General features: G+C 34.6%; 1 protein-coding gene across 3 annotated transcripts in view; it reads left to right on the forward strand.

Moving 5' to 3' along the window:
* Positions 1-13,666, forward strand: part of DMD (dystrophin) — a 567,421-nt gene that overhangs the window by 196,927 nt on the left and 356,828 nt on the right. For all 3 annotated transcript variants that reach the window (XM_053931535.1, XM_053931545.1, XM_053931553.1), the window contains one exon: positions 9,551-9,715. In XM_053931535.1, the coding sequence (XP_053787510.1) occupies positions 9,551-9,715 (165 nt within the window). The remainder of the gene's footprint in view (positions 1-9,550; positions 9,716-13,666) is intronic.

Here is a 13,666-nt window from a genome sequence, read left to right on the forward strand (position 1 = left end):
ATTTATTTTCAAAGCTTAAAGTATCTTCTTTTGTGGTAGCCAAGTAAGGTAACCACCTAGTGCTTCAAAGCACACAAAAGGTACTCAGCACTGGAGTTTGTGTTGAATTCAGTTCTTGTCATATACCACCTGCCATGGCATGTAACAGATCTGTAATGGGTTTCTTACCTTTTACTGTGCAGTAAATGGATTGATAGATTAGGTCTGAGACCAGTGAACCATGGAATCAGAGGTTTGCTGGAAGGAGTTTATTACTCTTTAATATTATTCTTGGTCTGGTGTCAGCCAAGAGCGATGAGCTAAATTATCTGAAAGTAAGCTGGATGTCAAAATCAGCATTCTCCTCATTTATCCACCTTAGTCTTCACAACATCTACTGTATGTATTATGAAGGTTATTATAAGTGCCTGATGGAGACATTTTGTTTTGCTGCCTTTTAATTTGTCTACTAGTATTAGTTCTAATTACTAGACACTGAAGAGACTATTTCACTGTTTATTGCCACAGCAAATCAATTTGTTGTGCTATGTGGACAAGATAAAAATTAGAGTGGAGTGACATGGCTATAATTTGTGAACATTTTCTGTACCACCAGAACAGGCGTAGGTTGTCTTAGCTTGGTTGATCAAGTGTAGAGAAAAACAGATGGGCCCAAAAGTGCAGAAACACAAAGTCGTAACAAGGTTAGAGTTCATGTATTATAACTTGCCTTGAGTAGAAATTATTCATAGATTACCTACAATGACATTAAATTTCTAGCATGTCAATGCAACTTAATTTGAGCTCACAGTTGGAACTACTGCAATTGCTACTGTTGTTACTTGTGTTATGGAGGGGAAAATATGTTGGAAAATGAATGCTACAGTTTGATTTCTGTACTTTCAATATGAAATAAGAATAGTATAACTGGCATTTTTGGGATCACAAGGTTAACATTTTCCTGAATTTACTTGCATTTAATGTGTGACCTGATTTCATTAAATACAATAAAGTCTTTTGTTATGCTAAATTTCCTTTGACAGATTGTCATAGATGGCTAATTAAGTGTAGTCCACATTCATGTTATCATCAGCCATACTCAAAAATGGCCTCATGTATAGCTAAAAGAAATTTGATGTAAATGTTCATTGGACAAACATGGGAATGTCACAAGCTCTAAGAAAAAGTGTATATAGACTTTATTTTTTTTTAATTTGCGTATTTCTAGCAGATAGTATTAATTAAATTTTTAAAAGCTAAGCAAAGAAAAATATTTATGAAATACATAAATTGTTCAGAAGCAGGAAGGCTCCACTCTTCACATACACAAATATTTCCTCTATAGTATTCCTAAGGGGTACATAATACAAATATAAGGTGCAGGGGTAAAAAGTCTGAATTAGCCATTGAAGCCATAAAAGCATGATTATATACGTGTGTGTGTGTGTATACACAATATATATCATACTATCTTACCAACCATCTTAAAATTCCTTATTATTGTTTGCCATACAAATCCAGAATACATTCATCGTATATTTAAGAAGTTATGCCAAGACTTTGAATGTAAGAAATACTGATTTTCAATACGTATGTGCTGACATATGAGTTACAGTTAGTTAATATTGATGCAGAATTTCTAGATATCAAATACGTAACTTCAGGCAAATCCTTACACATTTTTTTTACAACAAAGTTCTGTGTATCTGGGAGAGATTTCACTTGTAATGAACAATGCTCAGATACTACTGCACACCAATCAATTGCAACAGCTTGGGCTTTCTAAAACTTCAGTTCCAAGACAGACACTGACATTGTCTGTCAGGTTTTTCAACCATCTCTATTAAGGAAGACTATAGAGGCTTAAAATCAATGTTTTACTCTTTGCTGTTTACAAGATAAAGATTATACTTTAATTGTATAGACCTGTCTGTATAGTAACATGCCGATGTAATTAAAATTTGCACAAATGCAATAGTCTAAAATAAAGTTAAACTTTTCCTTGACCCTGGATGTACAGACATACTAAGGAATGGGATGCTGGAAAGCAGCACTGTGGGAATGTCCTGGTTGATGGAAAGTTGGATGTGAGGCAGCAGGGCCCTGGCAGCCAGGAAGGACATCCCTGTTCTGGGGGCATCAGGCCCAGCATGGCCAGCCAGGCAAGGAGGGGATTGTCCTGCTCTGCTCTGCCCTGGGGCAGCCTCACCTCCAGTGCTGAGGGTAGTTCTGGGTGCCATGACACAAAAAAAACATGAAGTTGTTAGGGAACATCCAAAGGAGGGCAGTGAGGATGGTAAAGTGTCTGGAGGTGAAGCCCTGTGAGGAGCAGCTGAAGGCACTTGGTCTGTTCAGCATGGAGGAGACTGAGGGGAGACCTCACTGCAGTTACAACTTCCTCATGAATCTTGATGGTGTCCTTGATCCTTTTCTTCTGGTCTTCTCAGTGGTGAGGGTCCCACAAAAACAGAGAGTTCAATGTATTAATATATGTTCAGGCCAGATAGGAATGCTCAGGTACCTCCCCCAGGGGAGAAGTTTGACACAGTCTCTTGCAACAGACTCTGGATCTGTTGCATCACTTTGCCTCACGTGCAATCCTCTGGTGCAAGGCCTCAGGAATGAATATGGGGGACACTTTGAGGTCTTTGATGGTTTATGACACCTTCTCAACTGCCTCTCACATAAATGTCCTATGTATATGGCCTTCTTGGGGTCTATCTTCTCTTACAACTGAGCCAGTTTGTGTAAGAGAAGATGGGAGTCCTGTCACACACCCAAAAACTCTCGTCCTTCCACCCCAAACCCATCCAGAGCTGATTCTCAGCACAACTGCTGAGTTTGGCTTTCTTTCTGGATATATTCTTCTCCCTCCAACCTTGTTTACTTCTCCCTAGACCTGAGATAATTGGACAATAGTATCACCTTTATCTTACCTCCAGCTCCCATCAGGGGGCTTAGCTCACAGTCCAGTTCCCATCAGGAAGCACATTCATGTGGGGAGTGGGCTTTAGTGGTAGCAGTTTCTTTAAACAATTTTGCCATAATGGGCAAAATCCTAAGTTTAAGTCTTTAACCACTGCCGTCCGTCACATAACTGTGTGTAGCCTGAGGGATATATATGGTATTTCCTGCTGTAAACCAGGGAAAGGACATTTAGGGCATATTACATTTATTTTAAAATAATTTTCCTGTTGGAATATACTTCATTAAGAATTACTGAAAGAACTAGACTCTAAAGCCTTTGTGGCCGCTTTTGGATTTCAGGAACTGAATAAGAAAAAAAGATAACATATATTCCTGGACTAGATTATTTAGCAGAGATTTAAGGTGGAGAGACTTGTGCTCAAAAATGTCCTTGACAAAAGAGAATTGCTGAGAGTGGAGAGCAGAATGAATGACAATTAGTTACAAGTATTACATATAAAAATACAGATATTCAGAAGACTGTGATATACATGATCATATACCCATGGAAGAAAAACAAAGTCTTTAGGGTAGGGGAATATGTTTGGTTGCTTTTTAAGAATCTAGACAGCCAGATGAAGCAGAAAATTGTTTGGGGCATTCTTTCTTTGGACTGCTTTAGTTTTCTGCATTCATGGGAAAAAAAGAATTTTAATAAAAATGAAAGTAGAAAATATTACAAATATTCCATTGAGAAGTTTTTGAAAAAACAAGACCAAATAAACACCTGCTAAGGTCAGGTCCTGGGAGCCTTGCAAGGCGACATGAAATGGTAGATAAAAAGCAAATAAAACTCTTCTATATTTAGCAAATGAAATCTATCCATATTTTTAGTAGCCTGCTTTAATCTTCCTCTAATAATAAAATCTTTACTCCAACTTTGTCAGAGACACTATGGCTCATAAATATTCATGAGTTTAAAGAAATTACATAGATTTTGTTTTAAAGTCAATATTGAGTCTGCTAATGCAAATAGCTCAGTTAATTAACTAAATGGCATCCTAAACTGAACTTACATGAAACTCTTTTGTACACTGATTGTTTTTAATGAAGAAATGATGCATATAAATCAACTTTTCCTTCTTCCATTTTAAATCATTCTTTGGTACATGCTCTAGGGATGGTGATTTTGAGCAGATCAAACTTTCTGAACTGTGGCTGTAAGAACTTCTGTTTCATGTAATCATCTTACAAGTGCTACGGAATTGTCAGTTATAATTTATCAATAAGTCTGGATTGAAGTTTGCATTTAATAGTTGCTATGACTTCAGTTATTTCGTTATTATCCAAGTCCTCCCTTGGATGATATCAAACCTGCTTTCAGTAGAGTTATGCTCTGGGCTGATTGCAGTGTAGTCAATCACTGTCACTTCTTTTCCTAATATTTCCATTTTTTTCCAGAATGGAATGGTAAAGAAGAAGCTGCTGCTTGATTTACTTTTAGTAAGCAAAGAAATTAATACAGAAAGCTTCCTCAATTCTTCATACAGAATACTTCATTTTTCTCATTGCTAGTAATGCTGATTTTTTTTTTTTAACCTGACACTATTAGTTATCCTATATTTGAAGCCTATTTTCATGAAGTGCTTTGTATATCTAAGTGACCCTCCCAAGGGGGCCATACAAAAATAACATTTTTGAAAGTCTTCACAGATATCCCACAACATACTTTTGCTCATTTTTATTGCAGCTTATCTTGTTATGCATATCAGGATAGCTAAATTTTAATCCACACTCTGATTCCTCAAAATAAGGTCCATTTATAAGTGCTGTCCTCTTAGAGTTTGGTGAGGCAGATAGGAAGAAAAAGGGGTACTTTAGCATTGGAGGAAAAAACTGACATATTTTCTTTGCTGTTCAAATGTTGGAATTTGGGATTTCTTTGCTCTCCACTTACCACTAAGAAAATTCTTCATATTCTTTTTTGAAAAATTACATGTTGGAGAGATGCATGTCCTCATCTATATTCTCAAATAGCTGGGTAATAACTGCATTGTTTTCTCTTTGGTCATTTCAGGTAAACAGGGAAAGAGGCTGATTTGTGAGACAGACATGATGTTTGAAATGAGTCACTCAAAATATAATATATACAAATCATTTCAGTGGCTTTCCTTAATTTTATTTATAATGAAGCCTTACTAGTAATATAACTCATCAAGTTAATTAATTTGCAATAACATTTCTGACTTCTGCAAAACTATTCCCCAATATTTGATATTTCTTACTTACTATCTCTACCTAATTAGTTTCAACTTTTTCATTTTGAGCATTGTTCTTGAGTTAAAAGATTGAGCTGTAGCTCCACAACCATTATTTTAATTGATATTGCTTTAATTGAATCTGCTTTCTGGAAATTCATAAGAATTTAACAGAATGGGCAAACAGGATATAATTTTTCATCAAGTGACATACTTTATAAAAATCCTTCCTCCCTTTATACCTGTTATCATAAGAAAATCATTCCTTTCCATCTGCAGAGCTATAATTCTTCCCATAGTGTGTGCACACAGCTGTGTGCAGACTGAAAAAATAACTATCTAAAGCTCAAGTGAGAAATAGCAGTGGAAAATTGGAGCAAGGGAAACATTTCATGTTGCCAAGATGAGCATAGGTAAGGTTTTGCACCAAAGTAATCAGATTGGGGTAGAGATAGAATCAGCATAGTACTGTGTTGTTTAGGTGACTTGTGGGGGAAAATTATGCAAGACATCAGGTTAAGATGGAAGAGAAGCAAGCAGTGAAAGTAATTTTAGAATACATAAGGAGAAGAAATGAAAATACTTAGATGAAGACCTAGGTTTTGAAAGTATGCAATTATTCAAATTTCAGATATTCTCATGTTTTAAGAGATGTTACCTTTATTGTGCTGGCAATTTTTTTTTTTTTTGTGGATTTTTTTGTGTGTGTGTTTTAATGAAAAGAGCAAAATTTAGAATAAGTAAAATTTAATATGAGGAAAATGGTCTGATAGTTTCAGGTTAGAATAAAATTTAATATTGTGAAGACCAGTGTCAGCTGGTAAAATTAAGCACTTCTGCTGTTTCACCATTTAGAGCTTAAATCTTTTGCATTATTCTGTCACTAAGCTTCCAGTTAATCTTACTTAATTAACACTTGAACTAAAGTACAAAATTTTAGATTTATCCCATGCTTTGAGATTAATGTTTTGACATGTAACATTGAAATTATATTGTCCTTTGATGTTGAACTCAGATTTGTTTTCTTTGAAAGTATAATCCATGCTTTTGGTGTTTCCATTTGCAAATTCATTTTGCGTCTATGGTTCCATCCAAGGTGTATTGTCAATGTTGATCTGTTGTGAAATAAGGCAAAGTTGAAAATGTTTAATTTGTACTGAAAGGGATAATCCAGATTTTTAGAAAGATGTTCCAACTGAAGTTACTTTTATTCAATTCATGTTTTTGTTTGCACCCTGTCTTCCTTGCCAGTCTGTAGCACTGCTTCATCAGGCCTGTGTCAGTCCTAAGCAGATCCTGGGGAAAGCATTTCATGTTTGCCCTGTTTTCACTCTGCTGTTGGTGTTGCCTTATGGCCACTGTTCCTATTGGTTGTTTTTCTTAGAAAAGAATTCAGCCATCATCTGATAAAACTTCACAGTCTTCCTTAAATAGGAGGGAAAGACATAAGATACCAAAGGGAATGAAAGTAAGTAAACACTGGATAGTTACCCCAAGACAAGTGAATAAAAGGAGGATGGGGCCCAAAGCAAAAATGTAAAAGAGAGTATTGAAGTGGGACACTAGCTGCTGCTCATTCTTCCCTGGAGGCATCCAAGAACTTCTACCAACTCATTCAGAAAGCCCAGAAACAGTAGCTGTGGGACTGCTGTAGCTCCCACCAGCACTGGAATCCCACCTCAGGGGTACATCTCCTGGAGTTGTGAAGAACAAGCTGGAAGGACTGTGAGTAAAACAGCAGGGAAGATTCTGGAGGGCCCCATCTCCACATGTACTCTTCTGCCACAGAAAGGCCATAAATCTGAACAGCCAGTCATCATGTCCATGCCCATTACTCCGTGGAGGTTTTCCAATTTATGTTTCTGGTGCGCTGCAGAATTAGCTCAGGAAACAAGCTGTCCCCCAGGAGACGGTCTGCAACAGTACCTTGGCTTGATAGGCAGACTTGTAATTACCTTAAACTCATCAGGCTCTAATTTGATTAGCCAGCTTGATGGCTTTATGCCAGAGCTTACAAAAAACCCCAAACAAACCACAATGAGGTGGCAAATGAAATCCTTGATAACCAGAATTTAAGGCTCTGGTTCTTACACAATGGTATGTGACAGATTACTTGGATTTTACAAGGAATTGCCTTGTTAAATGCTTACCTCTAGCCCTAACCTGAGTTGGGGAAAGTTTTTTATTTATTTGCTGTTGTTCTTTTTTATCTCTGTGGTAAAATTAGATGACACTACCATATACAATTAACTGATCATATATACATAGATTTATTTTTATATTAAAAATATTATAATCCTCTATTTGTGCTATTATTTTAGACCAGGAGACAATTTGTAGGAAGAGGCTGCATTTATTTAGATTACAATTTACCTCTCATCATAGATGGGATAAATAAATATTTTAAAAACAGTGACTGAAATACAGCCTGTCACCAAAACTTAATCATTCACCTTCTCCTGTTCTGGATGGACTATGCCTTAATATATAATTGGTTATTTCCCCCTTTCTCTTCCTCTCCCCAAAACCTCTACAAATTTTTTTTCTCTCTCCTGTATTACACCCAAAAATACTTGATTAATGTTGATTGGAAGCAGATTAATTTAAATTTCAGATCTTCAGAAGTCAGCTTGGATTTTTATCTGCCTATGACTGACTATTTGCTTTCAGTTGTATTTCTGTGGAACTTATTTACATTAATATTAAAGCTAGTAAACATTAGAGATTAACATTCAAAAGTTGTAAGAAAGATGAAACCAATCTTGTATGAAATTAGGCCAAGGTCTGCATAAATTTTGAGTTAACACATAAGGGAAATGAATACATTTTTAATTGTTTTCTTTCTTTTCTGGCGCCATTCTGGAAAAGCATATTTTTAATTTATATTTTAAAAGATTAGGAAGATAGTAAAAGTAATTTGCTTCATGGATCACTCTTTATTAAATAGGATGTTAAGAGATGTCTATAACAGACAATGGAGGCAATGTAATATATGGCATATCAGCTTCTTGAATTACAAATACCCCTTGCATACAGTCTAAAAAATCACATGCAGGGATTATGTAGAGGGATTATTTTAGTACCTACAAATCAGTATTCTCACACCAAATTTTTAAAGAAACCTACATGTCATGAGACAGTTGTGTTCCTTGCATTCTCCCAGCAGCTGGTGGTTTGGTTTTAGTATCACTTGTTGCTTGCATGACTCTGAGTTTGGATTTATTGTCTTCTGAAAAATTTCAGGGATTAGAAGTGCAGGGCACTAATACTTCTGTAGCCAGGCAATATGATAGTAGTGCTACCATTAAAGCTGCTTAATTTCACAGGGAATGTATTTTAAATTGTGTGTCTCAGAAATCTCATGTTTTGCCACTTTTAAGAGGGCCATTTTGGTAAAAAATATGCTTAAAAATGAACATTAGGAAACCTTACTTTTCATGATATGGAAAACTAACCATATTTCTTGCCTGATTACTGATGAACTACTGTGGTTCTGTACCTGCCCATGCCCTATATTTGCTGCTTTTTTTTTTTTTTTTTTTTTTTTTTTTTTTTTTTAAAGTACAGATGGTTTCTCCCCTAGTGTATGTTTGCAATGTTGCCCATGGTGTAGAGTTGTGACACCTCGCCTCTCTAGCTGTAGAAGGCAGTCTGAGAAGGACAGCATGGAGCTTTGTGTTGGCTTATTTTTTGCCAGCCTGCTCCTACATTTGCTCCAAGTACTTCAGAGATGGATTTGAATTGTGCCATTCACTGATTCTTAATTTCTAATATTGTTGGCATAGAAGAATGTGCTTAGTTAAAAATCTGACTGCTTTGAATGTAAATCAGAGAACTAAGCTGCCTGATCTGAATTGATGATATATTTCTTCATTATTTTTCTTCACTGTGTGCATCTGCTTGTGCATCTATGGATCCAATTGGCAACTCAACTTACTCAACTTACCTTATAGGAAAACACATGCTTATAAATATCTACATTTAAGATGTCAAGAAAGGTTAGCTATAATTCCAGTGATCAATTTCATGTTTTCATTTTTTTTCCTGATTAAAAATTGAGCATTAAAACAATTACTATATAGAGACAACATTTTTTTATATTAAAAATACTGAAAAGCCTGATGCTAAGGTTTGATTTTTTTTTTTTTAATTTTATTTTAGGTTTTTGTATGTGCGTTTTGGTTTTTTTGCTGGGTTTTTTTAGGACAGACTGTTTTTCAACTGAATTTTAAGATACCTGCCATAGTAATTTGATTGTTGGGTCTACTCTCTCTTTCCCTTCTTCAAGTATATAAAACTTTTATTTTAACATTTTATATAAATGTATCTATGTGTAGCATTAAATTATTTGGTAGTTTGTTTGTGGGTTTTTTTCACTAAAACAATGGCTTCTGGTATTTTTTCAGGTGTCCAAAGATCTTCCAGAAAAACAAAAGGAAATAGAGATTCTGCTAACGGATTTTGTTGAACTTGATCAACAGCTAAATCAGGTGATATTGTGGGTAACACCTGTCAAGAGCCAGCTAGAGCTTTACAACAAAGTGGGTCAGCCAGGAGCCTTTGATATTAAGGTAAATTTTCCTCCATTTTAAAAAAGCATTGGAGTACTTAGTGGTCAAAATTTCAGTTGCAGCATCAGCTGTATCATGTTTATCAATGATGTAACTTTGAGGCAGAAGTCAGCAATAGTTCCCAGAAGTTCAAAGCTCTATGAATTAGGAAACTTTTTATTCTTTTCTGCTGAATGGTTTCTAGCAAGAGGGCTGATTAGAACTAATGGTTTCAAGATGATATATAAGTACAACCTATTATATTTGCCATATTATATACATGAAAAAATAGCCCCAAAAGTCAATGCATCAAATTTTAATATAAAGTGAACTAAAGTTCATTATATCAGTGTTGAACCATTAAAGCTATTTCATTAAAGCTATTATGACTATATGAAAATCAGAACATTTAGGACCATAATGCAGTTCTTATATTGCAAGGAAAGATATTTAACTGCACAGATAATACTCAAGAATCAATAAAGGAGATTATCTAATAACTGTGAGAAAAATATTTGTTATCTGATCTTTGATATATATTTAAGTATAAAAAAGATGCCTGTGTATGGGTTGACTGAGGCTAGAAGAATTAAGGCTGAAAAATATTGTCCAGAATCACTTGGCCTGCTGGGTGTACACTTAGATCTTCTGGCCTTGCTTTTTATCTGTGCATAAATGGTCTTCAAATAAACTGAGGAAATATTTAAAGTACAATAGATAATCAAAGTCTCTGAGGTTATAGTTTAAAGTAGCTCAGCATCTTGTTCTCATAGGAAGATTTAACTAAAGACACTGAGTTTTGTTTTGTATCAATTTGATGGTGCAATTTTTAGCAGAAAATGAAAAAGAATGTAAATATTCAAAATTTTCTTGTCTTCCAAGAAAAGAAATCCTGAAGATGTATGGTTTTGCAGAGCATGTTATTAAGTTTACTTTAACTTAGTTTCTGCTAAGGAACTGGTTTAATACCCAAACACTTTTTAAGCCATACAATGGCATTAGAAAACACTGAATCTCAAGTCCTGTTGCAGTCCTATAATTGACAGAATGAGTTCAGCAATAGCATTCATTCCCTTTCAAAAGGATAAAATCAGTGTAATTTTTGCAAATGTCATTATACATACTAAATAACTGATGGAATTTTGGTTTCAAGAAAACTAAATCCTTATCTCCTGTAGTTTAAGAAAATTTTTTAGGTGTTTCAAATATTCTTCTATTTTGTTCCTGTATTTCTAGAATGATTCCACCATTGAATTTTATATAAAATGAAAATAGGGCTAAATTTCTACAAATTGTAGGACTATTGTTTTCCATACTTATTGTGAGTGAAATGTTCTGCTTGGCTCTTCCATCTTGTGGTGATGTGACTAGAATATTTCTGAAATTGGTTGAAAGAGCAAGAAGAAAAAAAAAAATCTGTAGTCCTGAAATGGAGGGAAGAAGTCATGTATGCCCTGAGAGGTGGGGAGACAATGAAGAGCTCCAAAGAAACTCAAATACCCTTTCTCTCTGTGAAAGACTCCACCATATTCCTTTCACAGATAAATTTCTATCACTTTCCTGTAAAGGCTGGCCCGTTTTGGTTGTAGATAACTTAGCTATGATTATAAGGACTTTAAGGATTATAAGGACTACTACCATTATAAGGACTGTAATCATATAAAGTGTATTTGCTTCTTATATGCATGCTATCTATGTGGATTGCTTTTAAAAGATATAGATTTAACTTCTTTAAGATGTTGAATTAGGTTTATCCAGACTGTAGGTTTCTTTTGACAGAGAGAAACATTTACATTTAAGACACTTTATTAATTAACTCTGAAGGCAGTTCCTCAGAACCTTTTTTAAAGATTTAGCAGAGTACGACCATTAATAACTACAAAACACATTAAGAATGAGTAGATATAATTTAGGAAAGCACTTCTTGACAGTGTTCAATTTTACACTCAACTTCAAACATTCAGACCCATGCTAACATGCTCTCTGTCCTACACTGGGTCAAGCCTGGACATAAATACCCTCTCAAATAATTGTTGAAATGTTTATATTTATGTGTATTTTAAAATTGCTATCCTAATTACAATTTCAATTAATTAAATTGCTATGGCTAATGTGTGCCTTTAAAAGAAGTAAGGATGTGTATCCTACCTATGGAAAGGATGTGTCTTTTGCTCTGGTATTCCCAGATGCTGTATAAATATTCAACATTTATTCTACAACCATTTTAATGCCTTCACCGATATCCAAAGAACACTGAAATATCTTCTATAGGATTTCATAACTCCTTTTCTCAGAAACAAGAGTGACACGATCACCTAGTGGAATGAAAAACATAGTGATAATATTCTTAGAAAAGAGACTGGATACAAAATTTTACAAAAAATCTTTTTGGACATTCTAAAAGTTTGGAAGCTATGAAGCAGAAGTTTAAAACTGGCCATCACATTTGTAAATACAGTGCTGGAGCAAAAAAGATGAGGTTTATGTAAGTCCTCAGTAAAACCAGAATATTTTGATGACAGGATTTGATGTAATGGCTTGCAAATATTAATTTTAATTTCTTTTGAGACGCTGTCTTTTATGAAATTTCTGTAAATGTTCTTCATACTCTTACTAAGCCTGCAAGGTAAAGTTTTCCTTTCTCTCCAGCCATTAAGTCCTCTCCTGACTCTTTTGTTTTCTAATTTGTTTTTGCAGAAAAAGAGTTCCAAAATTAACATGAGTAGGTATAAGCTTTAACTATTGTACAGTTATTAATTTCTAAAAGCCACAAAATATTGAATGTTAGAAATTTTCTGATGTCAGAAGCAGGTTGAAATAAATTATAAGAACATGTGGGGTTGGATAGGTAGAACAGAAAGAGGAAGTGGATATGTGTTTATTTTAAATGTATTGCTGAGGTGTCTTTTGCTTGCTAGCAATATGATTTTGAAGTAATATGTCTATTTTTAAGCAAGTTTCTTGCATTTTTACTTATATTTAGCAAATTTCAATTACAGAAATTTGTGGTAGCTGAAATTTAAAATTGATAGAAAAAAGTAAAGTGCACCTAAAATACACATTATCAATATTCTGAATGAATTTTCCAAAATACTGTGATTTTTTTCTCTCAAAACCATAGCAACCTTTGCTTCTGACATGCAGCTATAATCTGAGAACTATCATTGTTTTTTCTTCCACAAATCAAGGGATATAATAAATGCAGGTCCTTATCAGATAATCTGATTTAATATTTTAAATAATATTAATCTATATAATACATGCATGATAAGTATATAAAGGAGAATATCTGGGAATTTCACTTTCACAGCTCACACTTACAACTTTAAATTTCTCTGAATTAATACCAGTTTAAAAGTTCATAACTTTTTTCCACCTGCAAAAATCATTTATTTAGAAGAGATGAGAAGTCCCTTCAATTTACTTAGAAGAATAATTAAATAAAATCTCCAGCAGTGTTAACCTTTAATGATGGCACAAAAGTAATTATATGAGAGTAAAAAAGGTGCAATCAAAGGCAAAATTATTACAGTTGTTACAGAGAACTTGACAAAATAAGACTTTGAAGACACAATACATAATTGGGCTTGGCGACAGGTAGAGCAATTAAAATCCTTCCTACAGCTCTTAAATCTACATCTCTATTAGTAGTTATGAAGTGCCCAGGACCATTTCTTGGCCTAGAGGTTAATTGGTGAAGCACAGCTTGTATCCTTTCAGCAACAATCCCAACTCCCCCAGAAACATGATTGCATCCAAAGTGCCTGTTGCTGCATCTGTGGCTGGTGCTAATCCTCGACCATGCCTGGGCATTGCCTCAGACCTTGCAGTTTGTCCCATGTTGGAAGCAAAGCTCACAATTTAATGATGTGGGTAGTTAGGCTGAATAACTTGAGCATATGCCCTCTCCCTTTTTAGTTCATTACTTCTGTCACCACATACAAAATCAGGGAAAGATGAAAATTAGTTATA

Source organism: Vidua chalybeata, chromosome 2 (assembly GCF_026979565.1).
Source record: "Vidua chalybeata isolate OUT-0048 chromosome 2, bVidCha1 merged haplotype, whole genome shotgun sequence".
NCBI classification, from domain to species: Eukaryota; Metazoa; Chordata; class Aves; order Passeriformes; family Viduidae; genus Vidua; species Vidua chalybeata.